The sequence below is a fragment of the Papilio machaon genome, chromosome 20, assembly GCF_912999745.1.
Source record: "Papilio machaon chromosome 20, ilPapMach1.1, whole genome shotgun sequence".
In the NCBI taxonomy this organism is placed as follows: Eukaryota; Metazoa; Arthropoda; class Insecta; order Lepidoptera; family Papilionidae; genus Papilio; species Papilio machaon.
Window position 1 is genome coordinate 5,187,600 of NC_060005.1, and position 26,147 is coordinate 5,213,746.

A 26,147-nucleotide genomic window follows, 5' to 3' on the forward strand; every position below is an offset into this window, starting at 1 on the left:
AGCAAAAATTAAGGATTAAGTATGAAAATTGACTTAAATTTTGGATAAAGCGGTCATCAATATAGTCGTACTTTAGATGGGTTTGTCATATGTTTAATTACTTGAAGGATTCGGTAAATAATATTTACACATAAAGTTAGAATTTTAGTGGAATTGTTTATTGTAAGTTCTTGTTTAATTATAAGGTGTCAAACGAGCAAGCGGCCAATTGAATACGACGAAATCGCGAAGTGACCGCTTTCAATAGACTTCCCCAATTGCTAATGCAAATGCCTACCATAAATCGACGAAAGAGTTCAATTTCCCCCTACGTATCCCTTCCTTGTAAGCAAAGGGTGGGAAGAGAGGAGTAAAATTATTCACGCTCTTTGTTTGTCTGTTTGCTTAAAGGTTTTATAACAAAATTCGCACATGTTTTATTAGTATAATTCTCTACATAGTTGGCGGTGCACTCAAAGTAAACACTTTAAAAGAATCGAAGTTTCCTTGTTTATCTTCAGTTTTATTGTTATACCTGTCTGAGAGTCCCGCTCGAGTCTAAAGCAAACATGTTGGATATTCTCGGTTCAATCTCACTTTAGAACAACAGTCGTCCTTTACGCTTAACGTCGTAAAACTTTCTTTAGCGATATCAGACGGGCGGCACTTTTGATCAGTAAAATATTGCGTTTCGGTTTATAGCTCGCGTGCGTCTGCTCTTTGAGTATTGCGTTGTTTTAAGAGCTAGCATTGTTCGGATTCGATTTCATCCGTAATACGATTTGGTGTTTGTTCGGATTTTTAATATTTGTTGGCTACATTTTTGTTATTGAAATTTAGCGTATTGATTTCAATCTTCCAATATAAATCCTTGATGGCTTAATACATAAGACAGTGAAAGAAATCGTTACAAATTATCTACTATCTAATACTAATCTATTAAACGAGATAATTACAAAAAATAAAACAACTACAGGACTGTTTAATAAAATGGAAATAGTTGAAATTTCAATGTAACTTGTCGACTCGTATTAGTCCGGTGGCTTGTTAGAGGTTTAATATTGCGTACGTCACGACGACATACCTTGCCCGGTGGAGCGTGTAATTCAAATTCATCGGCGACTACGACTACAGACGTTTATGATTGCTCATGCTTGTGCGTTTCCATGGCAACGGTATCACTTTGATCTCTGGAACTTTGTATACTCATGTGATAGGTATATTTCCCCCTTTAACCTCTGTGATCAAGACATTTTGTGTGAAGTTGTAACTTTTAATATTTTTATGTTATTTTTATTTAAATAAAATTAAAACAGATGGACAGCTTTAATTCGCATTAACATTGAATATAGAACATATGACAAGAGATATATAAAATTTAGATTATAAATATGTATTCGTCTGTTAGAAAATCATCTGTTCTGTTGTTATATTTTGATATTTTCATGAACGAAAGTGCTAACTAGTTCGTATAGAAATAAATTATTCAACAGTACACTTCCACTCGAAAGGTTTACCTCGGAGGAGATATTTTGAGTTGTAAGCGATATTTAAATGTTAACATAAAATACGAATGAGCAGCAGAGACGTAAAGTATTGCCCGTTGTCGGTCGGAATCTAATAAAATATTAAAGCTATTTATCCCCCACGTGGAAATATTTCACAAATGTGTTTCAGATGTTGTATTATCAGTCATAATAATGTTTTACAATTCGTTATACGGTTTTGTACTGAGCATTTTTATTCTGTTTTAATATATCATTTTAAGTGTCTAGATAAATTGCATTTCTTGTTCCGTGGTCTTGATTCTAATTATGTCAATTACTTGTCGAATAAACTGTAAAAAAAAAGATTTGGAAAAAAGTTATTTCGAAGGAGATTTGAATTAGTTCTTTTTATTATTGTTTTTTTTTAGATTTTCATCTCTCACGTCGTATGCATGTTTCGTGCCGATATATATACTCCTTGTCAGTCGGGTAAATATAGTATTGGTTTTTATTTAATTGCTTTGTTTTGTTGATAAACTTTAGTAGTCAGTATAATTGAAACAATTGTATAAAAAACGATGGCCATCCCTGTCTTTTTTTTAATATGTTCTTGTACATGTGACACGGCAATGAAAACGGCAAACTTAGAATATTGTGACCTCGATAGTATCGGTTCGATTGCAGAGATCAACGACGTTTGAGTACCGAGAGGTATGAGGTAAGGGTGAGGTGTGGGGGTGAGGATGTATTGTGGACCGCCATTGTATAGGCCCCAAGGGCCCACTTGAGCTGCTCACCGGATGCCGTATAGAATACTTGTCAAATTGTTAACCGCTCACTAAGAAACGTGGGCAACAATATAAGCTAGTCAACTTGTTTTTATTACGACAACTTTGTAGATTATTCATTTTTAGTGTGATAAACCTTTATTCTATATTTAGGATGATTTTTGTTTCGATAAAAAATAGTTCATAGTCTAAATGCAAAGTTTTTTTAATAAAGAAATGCCCATCACTTTATAATCCAATTTTATATTATTTGGCAAAGTAATTTATACTGTGATGTATTATATATCTTAATATATATAAATCTCGTGTCACAATGTTTGTCCTCAATGGACTCCTAAACCACTTAACCGATTATAATAAAATTCGCACACCATGTGCAGTTCGATCTAACTTGAGAGATAGGATAGTTTAAAGCTCAAAATCGCAATTTTAATTTATTGCTAATTATTTGTCTGTTATTATTTGACAGTCACAATTATCTGTTAACTCCAAACGATTCTAACAGATGTCGATACCTTTCGACTGGGTTGAGTAAGTAATCAATAGATGGCGCTGCTATGGTAAATCTACGAACGTGTCATATAAGCTACATTTATTTTTATCTATTTTTCATACCCCAATTAAGTTTTTTTTTAACTGCGCGCAGACGGAGTCGCGGGCGACAGCTAGTACCTATATAGGTATATGAGTACAAGTTCTTGGTAATTCTCGGTATTACTGTTAAAATAATTTAGATTAATAAGAAAGGTGGTAGAAATTGAGAAGTAAAGGTTAGCGTGGTATGGGCATGTTATGAGTAGGGAAGAATCGCATGTGGCAAAGAGAACGTTAAGTATAAATGTGGAGGTACACCGGTAGAGATAGGCTTAGGAAGAGATGGATGGATTGCGTGAAAGGTGACATGATCAAGAAGGTGGTGATAATGGAGATGACGACAGACAGATTGATTTGGAGGACGGAAACCTGGTGCACTGACCCTACCTAAGTGGGACAAGGTCGTGGAGATGATGAAGAAAGGTAGATAAAAGTGGCTATTGAGTAAGATATAATCCGTCTTTTAATATTCTTAGAAATACATTGGATATGCTGAAATGAAAAGTTATTTTTAGTCTGAGTTTGTATTAATGGTAAAATATCAAGGGAAAATAAAGGGCGAGAGTAATCTGTGATCGCGGTTCACACCAAATTAAATCCACGTAATGTCACCTCTGTAAAGCAACGTTGTGTTACATTTTTGTCTTTTGACATGTTTCATTTAAATAAATGAAAGCTGTTCAATCAAGTTGAAGGTTTGAGGTGATATGTATTCTGAGACAAAAAAATAAGTTTTATTCATTTTCTTAAAAGCCTTGTTAATATTAAACATAACTAGATGTTTGTATCGTCTGAAGGATATTTATATTTTGAAGACATTTGTACTCTTCACAGGTTCAAATTCTAGCGAGTTCATTTTTTGTGTTTATTATAAAACGCTTGTTTTTGTTTTAAAGTATATTCTTTAGAGTTTCTAGAAAAAAAAAACTTATAGTCTCATTTTTAGTAATTAAAAAGGTATAAAACATTTTCTCACTGCGTAATTTACAAGAATGAAGCGAACACCATATTGAAGGTGCTTTCGAAGAAACCTTTTAATAAAAGACAAAAGCATCACCCTTATTATGATTTATGAAAAAAGAAAAATTCCAGTACAAAGTAGTGGTCGGTGTGTAATAGGACACGGGGCAAGTTCCGTAGCTCTTCGTAGCGCCGTAGCCGCGTAGCACAATGCTACGTCAACCGCACGCCTCACCGCGTGTCTCGGCATAATAAGCTATCTTAATTCCTTTTGTTTTAATGGACTGAAGTTCGCTATATAATTGTAGTGGATGAATTTTTGTTTGAAAATGAAAAAAAAACTTGAGATATTATCTCCAGGCTTCTTTTAAAATAATGATTTTTCACTCTGAAAGCATTAGCTTTTTTAGCAAGAATAATTGTTTATTTTTAAACTCCTAACCAAATAAACAGAATGTATTTGAAAATTTCAATTCTATTTGATGCATATTGAAATACAGGTTAAATTTCAATATTTTAACAAACATCAAGTACTTTTATTTGTACTTCAAATCGAAATGGTTTTATTACGTGCTTTTCCCATTTATTTGAGGATAATCTATATGAATTTTGACGCTGTGCTGTTTAATCTTTATGCATTGGGAGGTTTTCGCTTGCGTGCTACAAACTGAAAAGGATTTTTTTAATGAAATTATTCATATGCAAATGTAAATCCCAAGTACTATTGGTTTGACTCTTGACATTTGTCATTGTTTATTGTCTGCTCTTTATCTATATAGTTTTTGTAAATTTTACAATATTTTTTATTTTTATAAGAGAAGGGGGCAAACGAGCAGCGGGAACACCAAGGTGTTCATCGACGCCCATGGACATCTGCAATACCAGAGGAATCGCAAATGCGTTGCCGGCCCTTGAGATGGTGATACGTTCGCTTCTTGAAGGACCCTAAGTCGTACTGGTTTGGAAATACCGCCGAGGACAGACCATTCCACAACGCGGCCGTGCGCGGCAAGAAATTTCGCGAGAACCGCACTTTTGTGGAATAGTGCTTTATAAAACTGTCCTTATATATTTTTTTAATTACGACTTCAAGTAAATATCCTAGTTTTTGTAACTATATTTACTATAATGTTTCATTTAGCGATTTTAATATAGCGACTTAATACACTAAAAACTTGAGAGGTGTCAAGGGACTCCCGGATGGAACGAAGTTCCTTTCGATTAATTAGTGAAGGAACCAATGTTTATTCTATGAATAAAAAACTTAAGTCTTCACAAGAAGTACATTTTATTTCTATGAATTTTCGTTATATATTGTCACGTCGTTGCCATGGTGAAGTAGCGCCCATTCGTCGTTAACATACTTACTATAGCAAAAAGTGTCGTGACAACTTTTCGTAAGCATTTTTTCCGTCTAGCCCCCTTTCACAACGCGCGATAAGGAACTTCGTTCCAATAAATATCTTACAACTCAAAGGGAAACTAGTTCATAATAATTAATCCCATTAGTACTAGGCGATGTTTGCCCCGTCACTGTTTGTTTACTCTCAACCAACTGTACTTCGGAGCTGCGAATCTAAATCCAGAAATATTGACCTTTCGATTCTATTTCTTACAAGCGTTTAACGGTTCAAATTTAATTGGTAGATACGCAAGGGCCCTTGTGTTTCTGGCGGAATGTTTTATTCATGCCGCGATGCTCGACTTGTGCGAATAACTGACTAATTATTGAGGTGTTCGCCGGCGAGATTTGCCCTCCCGAAGGAATATATCGACAAAAACTTTGGCAATAGTGATGTGCTAAGGTCACGTAAAAATATCGATAGCTTTGAGTTAACTAATCTCTGGATTTTATTACATTATGAAGTAGAAAGTATGAGTTCATCACAATATGTAAAGCAAGTCTGTATAATCTCGGACACCCTTGATACAAACACGATTTACGTCCAATATGAGTTAACAGAGATTGTTTGTACATTCTAAGTCCGACTGTCTATGGTCCGACACGATGTGTATTGCAAATATATACTTAGGGCATCAATTCACCCTTACCAAGCTTTCAATCTCGAACATTTAAGATATGGTTTCCTTCGAGTTTTTGAGATGTCTTTTTAAAAAAAAAACATTTTAAAATTTGAAGTTACACTCGCTATAAAGAAAAATATTATGATTACCTATATAACTAATGTAGTTATACTTTTCAAGAAATAATTTATTTTTTATTACGAGTAATATACGAGATAACAATTTATAAGGATTCTAATCCTTTACATAAATAACCAGACTATTTGTTTATAGAAACTCGTATTATAATATCGATAATTCCTATTTGAATTAACTGCCTTTAACATCACTAAAGTCAACACTTTACTCGTCAAGTTAATAAAGCTCTAAGTTCTTCTTAAAATAAGCCTTCTGTCTTTCTATTCGACCGGGACGTTTTCGGGTTTTGTTGAATTAAGTATAAATATTAATGTTTTAGCTTTTTGTCAGCTTTTATCTAAGCAGTAATTTTAACAATCACACCTTTGTAGACAGGCTTGACTTTTAATATAGAAATTATTGTTAAAAGAGTTTAAATATATATGTACTTATCAGGTACATATACCATTCTAAAGGACCTTTAAACCTAAATTATAATTTACTAAATGGAGGCTTTTTATCTTGTACGGTTTTAGTATTTTGTAGTGAAAAGTAAGTTCTTACCAATTCTTACTCTGACGTAGCTGGAGCCGTTTTGTACATACATATATAACTTCTAATGACGTTTCTCACATTTTTTGAATGTGGAATAGATACTGCGCACTGTGTGTTTCCCATTGGGTCGATCGGCCTATTGGTCCAATGGGAATTTGGTTTCCCGTTGGGCCGATCAATTCAATGGATTCAAAATTTATAATAAAATTCGAGTAAACATTTTATATTTCCAGAACTCTTTATTGTTTGTCTCCAATATAAAACGCTTTAGGCGAACTATAACAGAGCTCAATTTATCCACTTGAATATTTATATTAGTTTGCGTCTTTCCTTTCAAGCGATGCATCTAATTTCGGTCTCTATTGAGCAACGGATCAAAGGTTATTTTGGGATGCAAAATTTTTGATATTGTATACACAAGAGGTTGGCCTGGAATGTTGGTGTATATGATAATGTGACGCTACCATTTCTGTATCGTTTGGTTACTTTACGCTTTAGGACTTTGAGCTTTATTTTCCATTGTTTTAAGATTGTTTTAGCATATTACTTTGGTTTTATAGTTGTAGTACTTATTAGTATAGCTTACTTCAAATGGTTAGAACGTCTACGGCATTAGTTTACGTTATTAAAGTGTTGCTGTGTTGAATTAGAAATAACTTTATTTTCGCTTGGTAATTTAATTTTATATCGCTGGTTATGAAAGTGTTGCCACTCGCTATAAGTGAGCTCCGTTCTCAGAACGTAAGAGCGCTTATTACCTTATTTCGTGTTTCTATTCATCATCTTGAAATTGCTTTTGCAGGTACTTTAGTGTATTATACGTTATGGATAAATTTAATTTTTAATATCGTACTTAAAGTAACTGTGAAATAACAATTGTACGTTTTCTTTGTACCCCTTATGATTGTTAATTTGGTTAACGCACTTGTATACAAAGTTTCTAATCTTATTAATATTATTATAAATGCGAATGTTAAGATGGATGGATGTTCGTTTGAAGGTATCTCCATAACAGCTGTTCGGATCTCGATGAAATTTGTCACCAGCCACCAAATTCACCGACCCCTGTTCATATACACCCGCAATTGCAGATGCGATGCGTACCTTTAATCGACAGAGGAGGGGATGTGCAGAAAGAGAATATTTACCCTTCCTAGCGTCCACTGCCCCTTCCCAACCTATCCTTATCAGAAAAGAGTGGGAAGGTCAGTGGACCAAAATTAGTCCTCCGGCACTTCACTCATCACTCGCGGAATTGCTTCCACTTCACGACTGTCTTCTGTGTGGTCGTGGTATTGCACCGGGAGATTCGGCCCATTCGTGTAACCGATGTTGTTGTTGCTTGCGGATACCACTGTTTAAATATGTATAAATAGTAACATGTATGGTATAGTTTGACAATATCATTCGTAGTAAAAGTTTTCTGTCAGAATAAGCAAGAATATAGTAATGAAACCCATACCCGTATTCTTCCTGTGATAAATTGTCACGTCATGTCGCATAACGCGAGACATCTTTAGAATACGGCGAGATATAAAGAATTCCATCTGCGAATGAAATTTGCGACTGAGTCAGTTTACGGGCGTTATATTCAATGTGTGTTCCTTTCGCATATTGTCATATTTTGTAGCGATGGATAAAGGTGGCTATTGTCCACGTTTTACGTTTTTATTAAATTACCCTTTCGTATATTATGTCACCATATACATTGCGAAACTAGTACCACGATAATAGAGAAATAATATTTAAGAGTTTGTAACCGCTAATCTCAGGAATTATCGAATGGATTTGAAAATTATTTTTTTAGTTTTGCAGTCCAATTAATAAGGAAGGTTTTGGAGTATATAACAGCATTCTGTGACTTTAAGGAGCCGAGAAGAATGGAAAAAATCATAAAACTAAAAGGATGAAATGCCATTCGAAGTATGTTTGATACAAATATTTGTTGTTGTTAAAGTCCTTAGAAATTTCCTTTGTATACTTAAAGGGTTGATGTAAAAATGTAAGAATGCACAAAGAATTTGCCTACGAAAAATGTGCTACTCATGAGACATTTTAAATTTTATTGAACATATTTGTAACCACGATACTGCTTGTAGAAAAGAAAATTTCCAACAAATATTCTATTTTCTTTGATAAATTTCCAAAGTGTATTTCATGAATTTGTTTTATTGTAGGTCAGGTCCCGTATGCCGCTCGCGCGGTTTATCGGGATTATCGTTAGATTTAGCAACCAGTTTTATAACTTGTTCCATTTAATACAGTAGTTTTTTTTTCTGAGCCATCTGCAAATGTGTTTACGGTCTGTAAAATCCCCGACTTTTATTGTTTCGTTGCCGTTACATTTTCAAAGATCTACTGCTGGGAAATATTGTTCTTTTTATATTAGCAACTAACATACGACTTTGGTTAGATTATTGTATACAATGATAATGTTTTGTGGTATTTTGTAAATAACTGAAAATATTAATATGCGCTGTTACCTAATTAATTTGATTTTTACGAGTTAGAAATCTTTTGAGGCAATGATTTCTGTAAAGCCAAGATAATTATAGTGACGCCTAGTTTAAAATTTTTGACCTACCAGTGATTATAAACATAACTCAATGTTTAAAACCTTAATAGTAAAATTCTAATGAAAAAGCATGAAAAAATATGAAACGTAATTCACTTAGAAATAGCTGTTTCTGTCGTCGAATGAAAAGAATATTTACAAAATTACTTAATTTCTGGAGCGCTTAGTGTATGGATAAATTAGACCTTTTTTAAAAGGGTTCGAAAATAAAACCCTTTTGATGTTATGAATTTTCAACTGAAATTCATTGCAAAGAGAAATTTTAACGTCGAAAAAAATGACTGGTTATTAAGATTTGTGTATTTTCTTATTTCCACTTACTTTGTCTTTAAATAAATTCTATGATGATTTGATTTTCTTTTTACACAAATAAAATACTGTGAGTGTTTTACGAAATTTTAAATGAAGACATGTTTAACATATGTTTTATTGTATTCTTATTTCGGAGAAAAATCCTTTTGAACTTTTGTGAATGTTTGACTTTGTTTATAATTTGAACTATATTAGTTTCTTGTCCTTGTTGACCTTGACGACTTGACCTGCGAACATTTGTATTTGGAACATCATTGCCGGAATGTCATTTTACATTGCTAAAAACTCCTTTTTAGCAGTGTCGTTTGAATCCTCTTCAAAGATATCGCAAGTATGTTTTTTTAATATCTATCATCATATGTTTAAAGTTATGAATGGGGTTTTTTTATTTAAGTTTGTGTAGCAATTTTAAATTGAATGTAGGAATTACGTGTTAAAAGTGCTAGAGCACGCCTCTCGGTGTATGATAATGCGGTGCCTTATACTAGAAATCTACTACTTATCATGTTAAGGTATTTTTAACCTTTAGTCCTTGACGATAAGGATTGTTATCGAGTGATGTGGCGCTCAGTGTCGGCCCTCATTAGTATTTCGCACCTCAAACTGTAAGAAGTGCAGACGGTAATTCGAGTTATTCTCAACCCGAGCTGCCTTGAATCAGCGATAACTGTATTTTTACTTGCATTTCGCTGGCAATTTAATTTTGTATCGCGAGTTATTATAAAAGAGCTTCCACTCCTTTCAAGTGAACTCCTTTTATGGAAATGTAAAACTTACCACTCGAGCATAAGTCTCATTTTCGCTTTCATGTTCATTTCCTTAAGCTTTCTTTACGAAGTATTGCATTGCATTTTGCGGAATGAAAATGATTCAATGTATTTATCTCAAAGACGTAGATGTGGAGTGAGACATTCTTAAAACTACGATGATATCTGAAATTAATTATATTATAAAATAATTAAAAGCTTTTAGAGGGGCTTGAGAGCCAGAATTTCTTTTAGAAAATAAATACTAGCTGTTCGTCTCCGAAGTTTCTCTAGTGAATAAAATTAAAATTTAAAATAAAATAATCGGAAAGCGGATGTTCAGTTTCCTATATTTTTCTGTTTACTCCATTCTCTAAATATATTATAAAGAAGACAACGTCACCTGAAAAAGCTTCACCGTTTGAATTGAAAATAATTTAGGTTGTAGCTCTTTTGTTTATTTCATGTATTGGCGTGACGTCACATCATATTTTTACAGCTTTCTACTAAAACTTAATAAGTATACAGTATGTTGAATAAAAAAATACTGGCTATATTTTGTAAACAATTTATATACGCTGGCATAACATTTGATGGATATATAAAATACAAGCTAAGCTTATTTGAAAGGGATGGCTAATAAAACCTTTTTAGCTCCTATGAATTTTCAATTGAATTTTGTGACCGGAGGCAAAAATTCTAATGCCCCGGAATAAATATCTGGTCGCTGGGGTTACTGTGTAATAAATATTTCACCTTTTTTATCACCCTATAATCTCTGCGAAGGCCATGGGTTATACTTATTATTATTGTACGGAAAATGATTTAGTTATGGCGATCATCACATCAAATCTATATATATATAAAAGAAAGTCGTGTTAGTTACACTATTTATAACTCAAGAACGGCTGAATCGATTTGACTGAAAATTGGTGGGCAGATAGCTTAGAACCAGGAAACGGACATAGGATAATTTTTACCCCGTTCTCTATTTTTTATTCCGCGCGGACGGAGTCGCGGGTAAAAGCTAGTTATTAATAAATATGTCTATACGTTTCCTGATCGAGAATTTCCTTCTAACACTTTGTAATAGTTGATATTAGGTGCAAATCATTATTTATATATGGAGATAATCTGTTTACAAAATATGATGCTAAAAATATGTAGAAACGGCACAGAAGAAATATATCGGAATGCAGGGATATGCAGTGATAGCAACTTTATCTCCCAGTCACGTGGGGTCGGTGTACATTATTAAACTTACCTTTAACAGCCTACCACCTGCTTGTAGCCAACACTACTGGAGGCATGACTCAATTTTTTTTTAAATAATTAAAATAATTTTGGTCATCATATATTTGATCAAGTAACACTGTCAATTTTTACCACCTCTATATCGTAGTAACATAATATGCTATATGATAGCTCTTATGGTGACAGTTTGATGTACGATATTCACTCTTAGGACGATATTACTTGACTGTACATAGTAATATATCAACTTAAATTTATCGAAATATTATTTCGTCGCCTCAGTGCTTTTTTGTTCTATCGACCAAATTGACCGAAAATGGACTTTAAATGTAGTATCGTAAAGATTTAAATTTCAGTCTTGTTGGTAAAGGAAGATTAGGAAGTTTTTGTTTCTAAAACTACAAAAAAACATTTAAATTTTACGTATGACACGACACTGCAATGAATTTTTTGTGCTTATTTGTTCTAAGTCCAGTGTTTGTTTTATATCCTACATCGTTATAAAAATTCAGTGCTTGTGTGTTCTATGTCCAATAAATTGACCAATCACAGCCCACGACGCCATGTCCGCCATTTTGTTTGATTGTCATTGTTTCCGAAGTCATCACTGAGACCACTTAGTCGCTCCCGGAAAAAATAAAAAAAAACATATCAATCGTTGTGTGTTTGTGCCAGTATTGTTTCAAAGAAGTGATAAACAATGTCTGCAACTAGTCGCAAAAATAAATATAAGAAGATGCAGCTCCGAACTGAGCAGCGAGTACTTTTTAACCTTCTCTCAATCCCGTTATGAATTGGATACAGGATGTTGTTTTTAATAACTGAGAACCATTTCTGCTAACTTGTACACTTTTACCCATCCCTCAAAGGGAGAGGGAGGGTCCGAAAAAATCATCATAAATCACAAGCGAGGGGGGGGAGGTTTAAGGAGATATTATGACGTGTATTTATTTTCGAGACCGAAAAAATAAGTTTTTACAATCTTGCTTAATAGCGCTATAATAATAACTGATAACGCTAACAACATTTTAACCGACTTCAAAAAAGGGTGAGCTCAATTCTACGGTTTTGTTTGTTACCTCACAACTTTCGACTGGGTAAACCGATTTTGATGATTCTTTTTTTATTTGAAAGCTTGTGCTTCCCGTATGATCCTATTGTCTCCAGGTCAGGATCTGATGATGAGATCCCGGAGAAATCGAGGGAACTCTTAAAGTTTTATAGGCACACTTGAAGCGATTTGTATATATAAAAAGCTATTCAGGTACCAACTTGAACATCGAATCGAGTTGCTGAGCTGATGATGGAAGGTGTAACTCCTTAACCGTTAGGAGTTAAGGGAAAATTCTTTGAGTAAATGGGTACGATTGGATGTAAGTTGCTATCTTTCCTGATACTTTCTAAATGAGCGGCACTAAGAAAGGATTTTTTTATATAAAATGACATTATTTTTACTTTTTGGTGGTACTCGTACCTTCTGTTTATTTGAAGTCGCTTTACATTTTTTTCCAATTTAGTTAATTTTAAATAATTAATATCTTGATCCGGAACCACCCTTAAAATTTTAATACCTACCTATTCTTTATTCTAATCTCTCATTTATTTTTTTCACTCAGCATCATTTAGCCCCAAGATAAGCACCTAAAGCTTGTGTTATGGGTACTACATGACTGATATACATATAATACGACTGATATACACTACTTATATAGATACAGGCTAGTTGAGTCTGCCTCGCTCTTGTCATTGCGAGGTATGACTCGCCTGAACGCTAAGGTTGCGCTGTTTTTGTCCCACTAAGGGAATACAGCAGAAGTCCGTCTAAAAAAAAAAAACTACTTATATAGATATTTTTATTATACATAGAAAAACGACCAGATCATCTTGAACAAATACCCGCAACCTTTGCGTTACAGGCAGACTTTCGCCCTACTGCGCCACAGAGGTCCTCTATAGATCGAGGTAACTATTTAACAATTTTTTACTTATTGTTTCATGTACTTAAAAAGGGTTGCAAAAGTCAAGAAAAAGCTTTTTGATGATGACAAAAGTTAATGACAAAAAAAATAAACATCCTATATATACTTTTGTCACATAGAACAAACAAGCACGCAAAAATGGAACAATAACTTTGGCCTATCTCTTATGTGATAATGTTCTAACTCCATATTCGTAATAACATTTGTGCATGTTTGTTCTATCTCCAAATATAAACTGTGAAATAAGGTATAATTCATAACCATCCCTACATGAGAATTATAAAAATCTATTGATTGGTAACTATTTTACTAAGAAAGACTTTCGAATCTAAAAACAAATGCTTTTTTTTTTAAATCGAGATAAAAACGTGTCTACTGGAAAAAGTAACCGTTGGTAGATAGAACAAATAAGCACTGAGGCGACGATTTGTCAAGGGAAACATCTGAGCAGTACTCAATTCCTCTTCACAGTAAGGTGTCACGTCGCGTCGCAAACGCGAAATATTGTTACAATACCTCGAATAAAGCATTTCGTCTTCAAATGAAATTTACAAGTCCGCATATGCGGCCCATTCAATGTATTTTCATGTTTCTTAAAATGTCACCTTTATATAGAAATATGGAACCTAAAGTGGGTACTTCAGAATTAGGTTATATATGGTATGAGAAAACCAAACATGTTGTCGACCTTACATCCGGTGGAACCAAAATGCATGTAATTTGCAAAATGACAATTTGGTTTGGTTGCTTTATTGACTTAACTAGCTGTCGCCCTCGACACTGTCCGCGCGGAATAAAAATAAACGTAATGATTAGCATTAGCATTGGACTAATATCAGCGGTAAATATTAAAGCGAAATGATTTCATGACAATAGACACTACTTGAAGCTGTCACTATATAAATAATAATATAATCTTACTAATATTATAAATGCGAATGTTTAAATAGATGGATGTTTGTTTGAAGGTATCTCTAGAACGGCTTTACGGACCAAGATGAAAATTGGCACAGATGTAGAACATAGTCTGGAAGAACACATAGGCTACTTATTATGTTTTTTTTTTATTCCGCGCGGACGGAGTCGCGGCCGACAGCTAGTATTTTATACCTGATAGTTACTATGTGAGAAAAGATTTTTTTTTCATTACCCTTCTATGGTAATATAAAAAAATGCATATGACAGTACAATGGCATACTTTCTCTGTGCGACCAGATATATTTTATTTGAAAAGCCTGCTTCCAATATTATCTCTAACAAAAACATTTGTTCAAAACAAACAATAGTTCAAATTCCGTTTCCATACATATGTTCCACAAATAGAGGAATAGTTGGCTATCTTTTTTTTATTTTCATTCAACCATTCGTTTCTATTTAGTGATATTTGAATCTGGTGAAGTTTTATTCACAAAGCTTTGAGTAAAAAATTGATTTTAATCTTTTCACGTATACCGCTTTTTTATTAAAATCTGTTTTAATCTGTGGTCAGCTTTTTATAAAGCTGTTTTAAATTAGAAATCAACTTATTCAAATACGCGGTAACATAGATAATTTAACAACTGAATTAGTTTTAATGCCCTTTATTTATAAAAAAAAAAACTATATTAATCGAGAAGATAGGATATTTTTTTTTCAGTCCTCTAGACAATTAAATGCTAAAATTTGTATTACATTTTAATATTTGTTAAGACCAAGTGTAACAGAAAAACTAAAAAAAAAATGTAAATTGTTCCAGGTACCTCAATGATACAAGTTTCAACAAGTTACCAGAACGCATGATGTCAGTGCGCATTTGAAGTATACTAGGTGTCAGCTGATGCGGTTGTGAGGTGCGGCAGCAGGTGAAATGTGGCTGGCATGGCGCTCGCTGGCGCAGCTCGTGCTCGTGCTTGGCGTGTTCGGCGCGCACGATGCGACCTACCACAATCAGTTCGCAGTGCACGTGCCCAATGGGGAGAGGCACGTGCGTGATATCGCAAAACGACACGGCTACGTTAACCATGGACAGGTGAGTCAGTTTATTATTTTTGTATTGACAACTTGGTATTGATCTTGAAGCTAGGCTTTGAAATAGAATGAATTAAAGGTGACATAGTTAAGAACGATTCGATCAATTTGGAGGATGATATTCTGATGCGCCGATCAGTCATAGAATGACATAAGAACAGGTGCGATATTCAAAAGCGCTATATCTAGTGACAATATTGTTTTTATTGCATGTAAAATTCATAGAATGGTTGTTTTGTTATCCAACTACATTTCAGCTTCAATCAGTTTTCGTCTCGGCGTGAGCGTAGATTACAATATGTAAACGGTGTGCGTCACTGAAGGAAACTTCGTTGATTCGCCGATATTTTATGACAGATTGGAATAAGAGCGGTGTGTTTTATGACGTTTCTATCTGATGCGGGTAGTTTTTATAGCTATTTGATTTTATGAGCTGCTGTTTCAATAGTTTTGTCTGAATTTGATCTGTTGGAAACTTTGTTAGTCAAAGATCAGTAAAAAGTCTTTCATTGAAAATTCTGGCTAAAACTCTGAAAGAGTAATAATTCATATTTTTGTCATAATCCTGTCTCTTTTCTTTCCAAGGAGGATAAGAGAGGTTACAATATGTTTTATACAAATGTGTCGACAGTGGGAACCCACTGTAAATATATACAACTGGGAAATCGTATTCGGTTTTCAAGAACAATATCTTCCAATATTCCATATAACTTGGAACGTTATTGCAAATAAACGATTCGAAATGGAGTGGTGTACTTTGGTGGTTGTTTGCGCGTCGCATTTGTTCCGGCGGGGCCGCGCGGTTGATAATGTGACGGGGAATGTTCCTGAATGAAATTTGCAATTCGATTCGGTTATTCCCACCAGGATCGCAAGTCGTGGATACGTTTACGAACACCTTAGTAAGTGTATATCGATCTCTTATACAATTTACGGCTCAATTTAAAGCTTTATCCGTACTGTATTTCGTAGAATAAGTTATTGTGTTTAAATAAGGAATGAACTGAGCGATAACTAAAAAAATAGAGTAAGAAAATTATTAAGTGTTTCCTTATGACATTAATTTTTGGACATTGCTATGACGTCACGAACGCATTAAAAAAATATAAACATTTTCAACAGTATTCGTCACATACATAAATTACGGTTCAATACCCGTAGACTTCCATTGCCGAAATATTCTTACTAATATAAAAAAATATTGTGAACATAATATGCAAGGGTGATTTGCAGTGGAAATTAAAAATAGGATTTTATTTATAGGCCACATTTAAATCATAACTCTGGTATAGACATTTAAATTAACTTCTATCTTCTTCAAACGAATTAATAACTAAATGTTATTTTAGAGATGTTTAATTTGGCGTATAACAGCTTTTACTCTAATTGTTTGGTTAAGATCAATATTATAACAGCTGAGTGTATTTTCATCTTACACACTTGGGAACGAATATTTGTCAAAGCTAAGAATTAATTATACTGAGCAGACGTTAAAACATACATCTTAGCTTATTAATCTTCACTTCACGTCTGTCTTCTGTATCGTCGTGGTATTTCACTTGTCGATCCGGCCCATTCATGCAACCAACAGATGTTGTTACGAGATCTACCACTGTTAATAGAGCTTTTATTAGAGCACGTCATTTATTTTCGGCTATATATAAGTCATATTATATAATGTACATTTCATAAATTGCAGTCGGCCTTTAGATATTATGATTGTTTTTTCCCTCTATAACAATATTGTTGGGTTCAGATGACGTCACTCATGTCCTAACACAATGGTCCATTAGGGGCGGAAATCGAGGCCTGCGGTCGTCTTACCAAGGGTCGTGTTTCGCCCCTTGAAGTGTTTATATGACCTTATAGCTGAACCAAAATATCGGTGCTTGAATATCCTTCAATTGTAATCGTTTGAGCAACCAATGCTACTTTGTTTCCAATAAGATCGAAAACCTCGGACTATTTTGTTATTTACGTGATAGAAATTTCGTTTTATAAACTTCTCAGACCCATAGAACATCCGTCCTTAAAAATAAAACTGATTTGATCATCGCTCTATTGAAATGTTAATTTAATTTTATGTCCCTACATCAAAGTTTTTAACGTCCAAACTCTCCCAAATCTAAAATATTGTACATAATTTATAACTACTTTAATATCCTCGAAACACTAGCAGCGTATGTACAATTCTCTTGGTAAATCTTGTCTGTAGTTTTGAATCAAGATTCAATTTGTATAGAAACATGTGTGTCGCAGAACTTCAATATCGTTATGTAACATTGTCGGCTAAATCGTATAATATGTCATATCCGCAACAGACATGAGTACCTTTGTGTGTATTAAGATTCCGTTTACATGTATTTGTAATATTTAATATTTGAATATTGAAAAACATATTTTACCATGTACAGTCATCTGTACAATATAAAGATAGAGGATCTAACCATGAATAACTTAGACAGTGTTCTAATTACATTTTATCTAAAACATATGACAACCTTTTTATCGCACACTTCCGAAATGCGATCTTGACAAAATAACTTAAATAACCAAGTACTAAGACAAGACGCTGATTCATGATATTTATATTTAGTTAATGTATTAAATTAAAAATATAAAAAAATATTAATAAATGAACATACTGTTGCGAAAGCAGCGGCCCGGGGTTGAATGGTTGAATGGCGCAACCTTTTTTTATATATTTTTTTACTTTTTATTGGCATTGTTAATTTTTTTATTCATGTCTGTTACTCTGTCTATGAAAACTATTCATAAGCAGAAACAAATCGTTTGTTTCTTATGAACAAATCTTCTATATTCAACATCAAGTTATCCTAAAGACTATCGAAGATTCACATCACATCATCACTTACTCTTATAAGTACGTTGACGTCCATAATATCAATGACTGGCAGTTAAAGGGTTAAAAGACGTGTTTAACTAAATAGTGTCAGACTGTATGTTTTGGATAAAACAGGGAGCTAATACTTACTAATACAGAGAGCTAACAATTTCGTCACATATCGATGGCTCCTACGAATAAGGTCCAATGTGTAAATTGACAACTTTACAGGAGTGGCTCTCAAAGTTTTAATCATATAGGAAAAGATGCCGCATTGGCCCTTTTACATTGCCTTAAATACACGTTTACACCTGTAAATATGTATATTTGTTTAGTGCATGTTGTTAACTTGACTAAGACGTAGCCTTCAATAAAAAAAAAGAAAAAATCATCAATTTGTTACTTATGCATTTTCATGTGAACGCCAAAAATTGTGTCATTGAAATGACCAGATTCTGTGCATATTTATTTGTTACGTTAATCTTGACATTTAGTTCAACATAATGCTACCTATAATAAATTGAGTTAACAATCTACCTTTTGACGTATGTAATCCCAATTTTACGTGGCAGCTTGGATGTGTAGGTGTGTTTTTCTGTAGGTGAATTTCGTGCGTAAGCAGAGCTACGAGCTCGACCGGAAGGAAGAACGGACCGTTTTTGTGGGCGGTGTACCTAATATGTTACGTGCTACGACACAATGTAGGACGAATTATAGCTGTCATTTATGATGTCTGTTTTTACGCGAAATTTTCTTGACTCTGTATTTATAATAATAGCGAGTTATTTACAAATGATTAATAATATGATAGGGGAAATATCCTCTTTCTGTGTGTCCTCCGTTCTTTAAAGGTAGCCAACATCTGCAACTGAATTTGTCCATGGGCAGCGCTCGCTTCGCTATTTCGGGGAATAAGATGGTCGCTCGCTCGTTTGCCACCTTATAATAAAAAAAAAAATCCGACATCCTTTTGGTGAAGGAAAACATTGCGATGCAATCGGCACACAACTGCGAAAAACTACAAATATATTTCTGAAGTCAACCCGCACTGATATGATATATTGTGAAGTCAACTCTCACTTGATCAGCGTGGTTAACTAAGAACTATTCCCCCATAACTTTGTTAGGCTTCAAGCTTTTCGTGGGTCTATATATGACATGACGACGACGACGATGTAGAAGCAAAATTATATCTTATTCTTTAATCCTTAAAGTAATCAGTTCAAATACAGCTAATCCCTAAAGTAAATAACTTAAATACGTTGAAGTTAATTGAATCTCACTTCGGCACAGTCATCTCTCCAACAGTTAAGTGAAACAAAACAAAGGCAGGGACGACTTGTGAGTTAAAATTACCGATGTTTCTGTTTAAGTTATCGGATTTGAGATTAATTTAGATCAATTCATGTTTTACCATTTTAAGGTTTAAAATATAAGAGCGAATGTAAATTTTATATACGAAACTAGTGTCAGAACATGTACTTACTCTTATTTGATGGTTTATTTTAAATTCTGGTGGAGTCTAATGTTTTCTTCTTGTTTATAAATTCTATCCTCTCTGTCAAGTGCTTAACCCTTGAGCGTGGGTGACTTGTAATATACAGGTCCTGGGTTCGAATCCCATCATGTACCAATGTGGTTTTTGATTTTAGATTTAAACGTATAAATTTATCCGACATTCTTACGATGAAGAAAAGCATAGTGATGCTACCTTGCACATATCTGCGAAGAAATTCAAAAGTATGTGCGAAGTCAACCAACCCGCACTGGGTCAGAATGATTGACTAAAGTCTAGTCTCTCCTAACTTAGGGTTGGTTCCGAGACTCTTAGTGGAGTCGTATAGTGAGCTGATGATGATGTTGATTCTTTCTGCATTATTAAGTATTTAAAAACTAACATCATTTCTGTTTAAAACAGTATTCGGACGCGTCTGCTAAATATTTCGTAATTGAATTTAGTCGGAGCGTGCATTAATAGCTTTAGACTAAGCTCGGCCGCGGCTATTCTTTTGCAGTTGCAGTAAATAGAGCTAAAGTTTGAGGTAATTTAGTTCCCAGCGTGAGTTCAACGACGTACCATTAAGTTCTCAGCGTAATGGATAGCAGTCACTGTGCAGGATACTGCACGGTCACTTGTACTTTGGAAATAAATTAATATATTTCCTTTGTTTCCTTTTACGGTCTTATTAACGGATATTTCGCGATATTTGCCAAGTCAGAAATGTATTTATTAGTCGTAAATAATGTTTATTATTTCTGTTTGTATGTATTACTTTTGAATATATTATTATGTAAGAATATTCTTCAACTATGTATGCATGGATGTATGGATGAATTGTGTGTTTTTTGTATAGATAATCATGTAGTTTTGGTGAAAATCAACGAGTAGATTTAACCTTTCATTCCTCATATAAAAATAAATTGAAATCTTCTAGATTTTTTCTTCTAGATATTAAATATATTTTTATACATGTCTTTAGACAGTGGAAATCGGTAAAATGTAAGAAAACACAGTTTGCAACTTAGTATGGGGTGTGTTAGTATACAGTCCAACATTGATAAAGCGAGAAACATCTATAAGCGAGAATCATTGTCCGACCTCGACAGAATACCTCCATAACTAAGCAACTCGGGTTAAAGAGAAACCTGAAAAATGAAAAAAATATCGCGTTCCCTTAGATTTTCAGTTATCTAGGTTCGACTATATATGACGATGAAACGTTGTATTTAAATAAATGATGTCAGTTAAAACAGCTTAGTATTTTTTTTTCTTACAATTGTAAAGGTATGTTTACATGTGACGTGCGTACACGTATGTTTCAGAAAATGTAAAATGATTTATTCAGGTTGATTTGCGCCACGGATCGTGTGAACGGGGCAGATGCGGGGATACGTTTCTATGTTATTAAAACGATATCACGCAATGTATATTGACCAGTATATATAGATATTTCAAAAGCAATAAGCACGCTACATATCTCGTAATATGCTTTATACATTTGAAGCGGCTCAGGGATCGTAGTAATTTGGTTTACGCACGAAACTTTCCTAGTAATGATCGACAGCGGTCGAAACATAAAATGTGTTTAACAAATATTTATATTTTGTAATGTGAATAAATATGTGTGACTTTTAGCATAAATTAATAGTTTTAGTTTTCTAAAATTTAGGACGCTTTTTAAAGAACTATTTGTATGTTTTGTTGCTGCAAAAATTATTCAACATACATTTTTCATGGAACAGACATTTAATACGGTTTTTCCCCTTTTTATTAGAATAATGTTAGGTTTGACATTGACTTTGTCGAAATATTTTATAAGGGTCGGTCTGTCGTCTGTAGAAAGCCTATATCGAATATTTTATGTGAATGTTTTTTGTGTTACAGATGTCAGAGATTGGAGATTTATTGCTAATAGATTCTGATAGGAGCGGGTTGGACTTTTCAACTTACTATTTGAAATCTTAGCATTTTTGTACCGAATATAAAGCGATAATTTTATTGCAAAATTTTTGTGACAAAATAAAACGTTTTGTTACAGTGTTATAATTCTATCAATGTATCTTAAGTATCTAGCATTCTTTGTTTACTTACATGAATTTTGGTATATTCAATAACTATTTTTTTTTTAAAATTACAAGGTGGCAAACGAGCAAGCGGTCACATGAATTCGCCGAAATGGCGAAGCGACCGCTGCCCATAGACATTCGCAATTGCAGATCCGTTGCCTACCTTCAATCGACGAAGGAGGAGACGTACAAAGAGAGAATATTTAACCTTCCTATGCATCTCCTCCTTCATCAAATCCACCTCCCCCTTCTCATCCTTTTCTTAAAAGAAAAGGGTGGGAAGGGAAAGAGGGCTAAGATTAGGCCTCTAACCTAACCTATCTAGCTGGTGCCCGCGACTTCTTACGTGCGCAATTAAAAAATCTAGTAATAAAGGCTACGACACCCGTAGATTGTGTAACTACTCAATAGTGAAAGAATTTTTCAAATTCGTTCAGTATTTTCAGAGCCTATTCAATGCAAACTAACAAGCAAATCTGTCCTCTTTATAACCTTCTTATATATTGGATTAAGTTATCTATATACATAAAAAAAACTTGATGTTTTCTCAACTTCTAACGTTAAACAATGACTCCAATCACAAACACTTTTATCTACGAATTGAATTTTTCAAACTGGTGACATTTCTTTTTCTTTCACTAAACCCCGTCGCGTGTTGAACTTCAATTGACGTGTACGTGACAAAGCTAATCGAGGTCGAATTAAGCTGTAATTGCACTGCGCCGGCGGACGTTTTAATTACAGCGGAGATAACGCGCGTTTATCGGCCACATCTAACCCATTGCCGGCCCAAGCTGGTCCCGTACGACGTATTAACACACCCTTTGACTATGTGTAAAGTCTATAAAAAATGTATTTTACTCTACTGATTAAGGTTTTTTGTGATTATATACATACTAGCTGTCGATCGTGACTCCGTCCACGCGCAATTAAATAAAAAGGTAATAAGTTTCCTATGTGTTCTTTCTAAGTATGTTCTAAATCTATACGCTTCTATCGTCAAATTTTAGCGAGATCAGAAGATAGCTTCTAACATCATCAGGAGATAGCTTCCAACAGACATCCAACCATGTAAAAATTTATATTTAATTCGCATTTATAATATTAGTACGATTTAAAAACAGTGTCAAGATTGTTTTTTTTTAAATTAACTATTAATTTTCTAAAAGTCATTTGAATAGAAAGAAGATCTTTGAATGTATGTGTAAAACTAAACTTATCATTAGTAAAAAACTCTACGTCGATTAAAAAAAAAAGTTTTAATTAATTTTTATAAAGGAGCATACTTAATATATTCTCGCGTTTCAATAGCATTTGTTTAAATAAACCAGTCTGTAATACCCCGAGAGATATGAGGGGAACATTTTCTATGCCATCAAGAGTTTTACTCTTGGCTTATTCTTTTCTCTACATCATCAAATGAATTGACATACACACAGCTACGACTGCATAGCATATTATGAACTCCTGGTATCAACATTATATTATATTCTTAGCTGATTGTAATTATTATTAGAGTCAGTCATTCTGAGATAATTTTTAATATAATACGATAACGTTTTGGAGAATAAATTTGCCTTTTCACTTATCTTGATCCCTTTAATTTGCTATTTATAATAACTACCGCAATAGGTAGCTATATTGATGATAATTAGACACTTGTACGAATACTACTTTGAATGTTGTAGATCCCGCAACAGCAATAAGTTTTGGCTGTCCGAATGAGCCGGGTAGACCTGTGAAATACCACGACCACATAGAAGACAGGCATGAAGTGGAAGCAATGCCGCGTTACGTCTGATGGGTGTGCATTCCGGAGCCCTAGTATTAGTTCACGTTCTCTTCCAACCATTATAAGGAAATGATGGGGAAACGAATTTGACAGAGAATTCACAGGATAGGGTAATATCCTTCTGTGAGTCTTCTTCCACGTTGATTAAAGTCCGTGGGCATGATATTTCGGTGAATTCAAGTGGCCGCTTGCTCGATATAAAAAATACTACCCAAATATAAATGTTAGCGACATTTTAAAAATGTTTCAACACAATGCTCCAATGTGTTTCACCTCCCTACCTGTACTAAATTACCTCTAATCGCGAGGGACGAATGCCAAAAGATCGGATGTAAAGACCGACCTTTACACTAATGTCGGTTCCACGCCTCCGTTTTATTGCTCTATTAGTTTGTTACGAGAAAAAGTTGCTTCGACTCATCGACTCAAAACTTTGACTATAGAGAAATGGACTACGCAAAGAACTGCCGTTGTATTAAATAAATACTGCAATTTTCGCAGGGATTGAATAAAGTTGACATTCACACAAGGGAATATCATGCTGAAACGTAAATTCGAAATGTCGTTATGAACGCATATTGACTCAAAAATTAACTTTGAAAAATACGAGCACATAAGGAAAGTGCGCGGTTGACAGGTCCTGTCTCCTAACAGTCAAAGACTCAAGAACTACAATAAAGTCGTAATGCCACCTCGAACATTACGAGATAAGTCTGCACGAAGTTTGGTCAGTACAAGTTCTTATACGCACTTGTAAGTTTTGCATGTGTTCGCAACTTTTTTATTACACGTACTTAGGACGTTGTTTCTATGAGAGAAGAATTTTTTTTTTGTAGAATTGTGGCACTATAAAGAACAGATTCGAAGATTATTTAAAATAGGATGATATTTCTAATAATAATATTTTTGAAGATCGTTATGACATGGATAGCAATTCTGAATAGGTATAATAACTTTAGTGCTTAGTCAGATGAATGTAACGTGATAAGAACACATAGGCTACTATTTAAGATTTAATTCCACTCGGATAGAATTGCGGGCGTCAACTAGTATGTAAATATAGTCAAGTTTTTTTATCGAAAATTATATGTACGTGTCTTTATGACCAGCTAATCTATAAAACCTTTCCGTGATTCAAGTTCGTTAACCTTGATAAGTGTATATACAACTGGTACAATACAGGAATATTAGACATTTTTTGTGCTCGTCAGATGTGTTCCAAGTTTTTATATTTCGTAATTGCATCACATAAAAACGTGATCTGTATATCACGAGATTGTGTTTCTTTAACGTACGTTTACGTACCTAGACTCACTGCCGCACCTAGAATCGTTAAGAGGGCCAATAAGGGCATCCCTTAGTGTTAATTAAGTACGAGGAATCTACACTAAGAGCCTGTTTAAATAACTGTTACCTAAGTTGGTCAAACTTAAAGCACGACTTAAAGACTGTGAGGTTGGGTGTAAATATTAGGTCCTTACATATGAAATTGGCGTTTTGTATGGGAGGAACAAAAAGTCGAATATTTTTTAATATAATATATTTAATTAATCAAAGTATGAACCATTATTTTCTATGCACTTTTGCCATCTCATAGGTAGTTCATTGATCCCTTTACTAAAAAAACCAGTCGGAGGGGAATCAATAAAATCTTTGAAGGCGATTTGGACTGCCCCATCGGAGTTGAATTTTTTCCCTTGCAAGAAGTTATCCAAATTTAGAAAAAAATGGTAATCTGTTGGAGCAAGGTCCGGGGAGTACGGAGGATGTCTTAGACTTTCCAATTGAAGCTCTTCTAATTTAGTAGCCGTCTGTTGCGCAGTGTGTGGTCTAGCGTTGTCGTGAAGCAGCAGTAGCGTGGAGCGATTGACCAGCCTAGGTTGTTTAGCCGCTAGCTTTTCCATCATGGTTTGCAATTGCTGACAATAGACATCAGCCGTAATAGTCTGGCCAGATTTGAGAAAACTGTAATGAACAATACCGGCACTAGTCCACCAAACGCTTACAAGTAACTTTTTTGGGGTTAATTTTCGCTTGGGGCAGGATTTGGCTGGCTGGCCAGGATCCAACCATTGCGCTGAGCGCTTCCGATTATCGTAAAGAACCCATTTTTCATCACAGGTAATGATTCGGTTTAAAATACCTTCATTATTGTGCCGGTTTAGTAATGTAACGCAACAGTCGACGCGCGTTTGCCGGTTTGCTTCAGTCAATTCGTGAGGTACCCACCTTTCAAGCTTTTTAATCTTCCCAATTTGCTTCAAGTGAATTAAAACAGTTTTATCACTAACATCGCAGCCTGCAGCTTACTCGGACGTGGTTTGCGATGGATCCGCTTCCACAATAGCCTTCAACTCTTCATTATCAACTTGAGTCTCAGGCCGTCCACGGGGCTTGTTCTGCAGATCGAAATTTCCAGAACGAAAACGTTGGAACCAAAAACGAACTGTGTTTTCTTTTGCAACACGACCGCCATACACATCATTCACCCTTCGAGTCGTTTCCGCAGCACTAGTGCCACGGCGGAACTCGTACTCGTAAATAATGCGATATTTTAAGTTTTCC

At 34.3% G+C, this 26,147-nt stretch overlaps 1 protein-coding gene across 1 annotated transcript in view; it reads left to right on the top strand.

Moving 5' to 3' along the window:
• LOC106709159 (furin-like protease 2) overlaps nt 1–26,147 on the top strand; it is a 193,127-nt gene that overhangs the window by 131,257 nt on the left and 35,723 nt on the right. The window contains exon 2 of the mRNA XM_045682868.1: nt 15,107–15,379. Within this exon, the coding sequence (XP_045538824.1) occupies nt 15,218–15,379 (162 nt within the window). The 5' untranslated portion in view covers nt 15,107–15,217. The remainder of the gene's footprint in view (nt 1–15,106; nt 15,380–26,147) is intronic.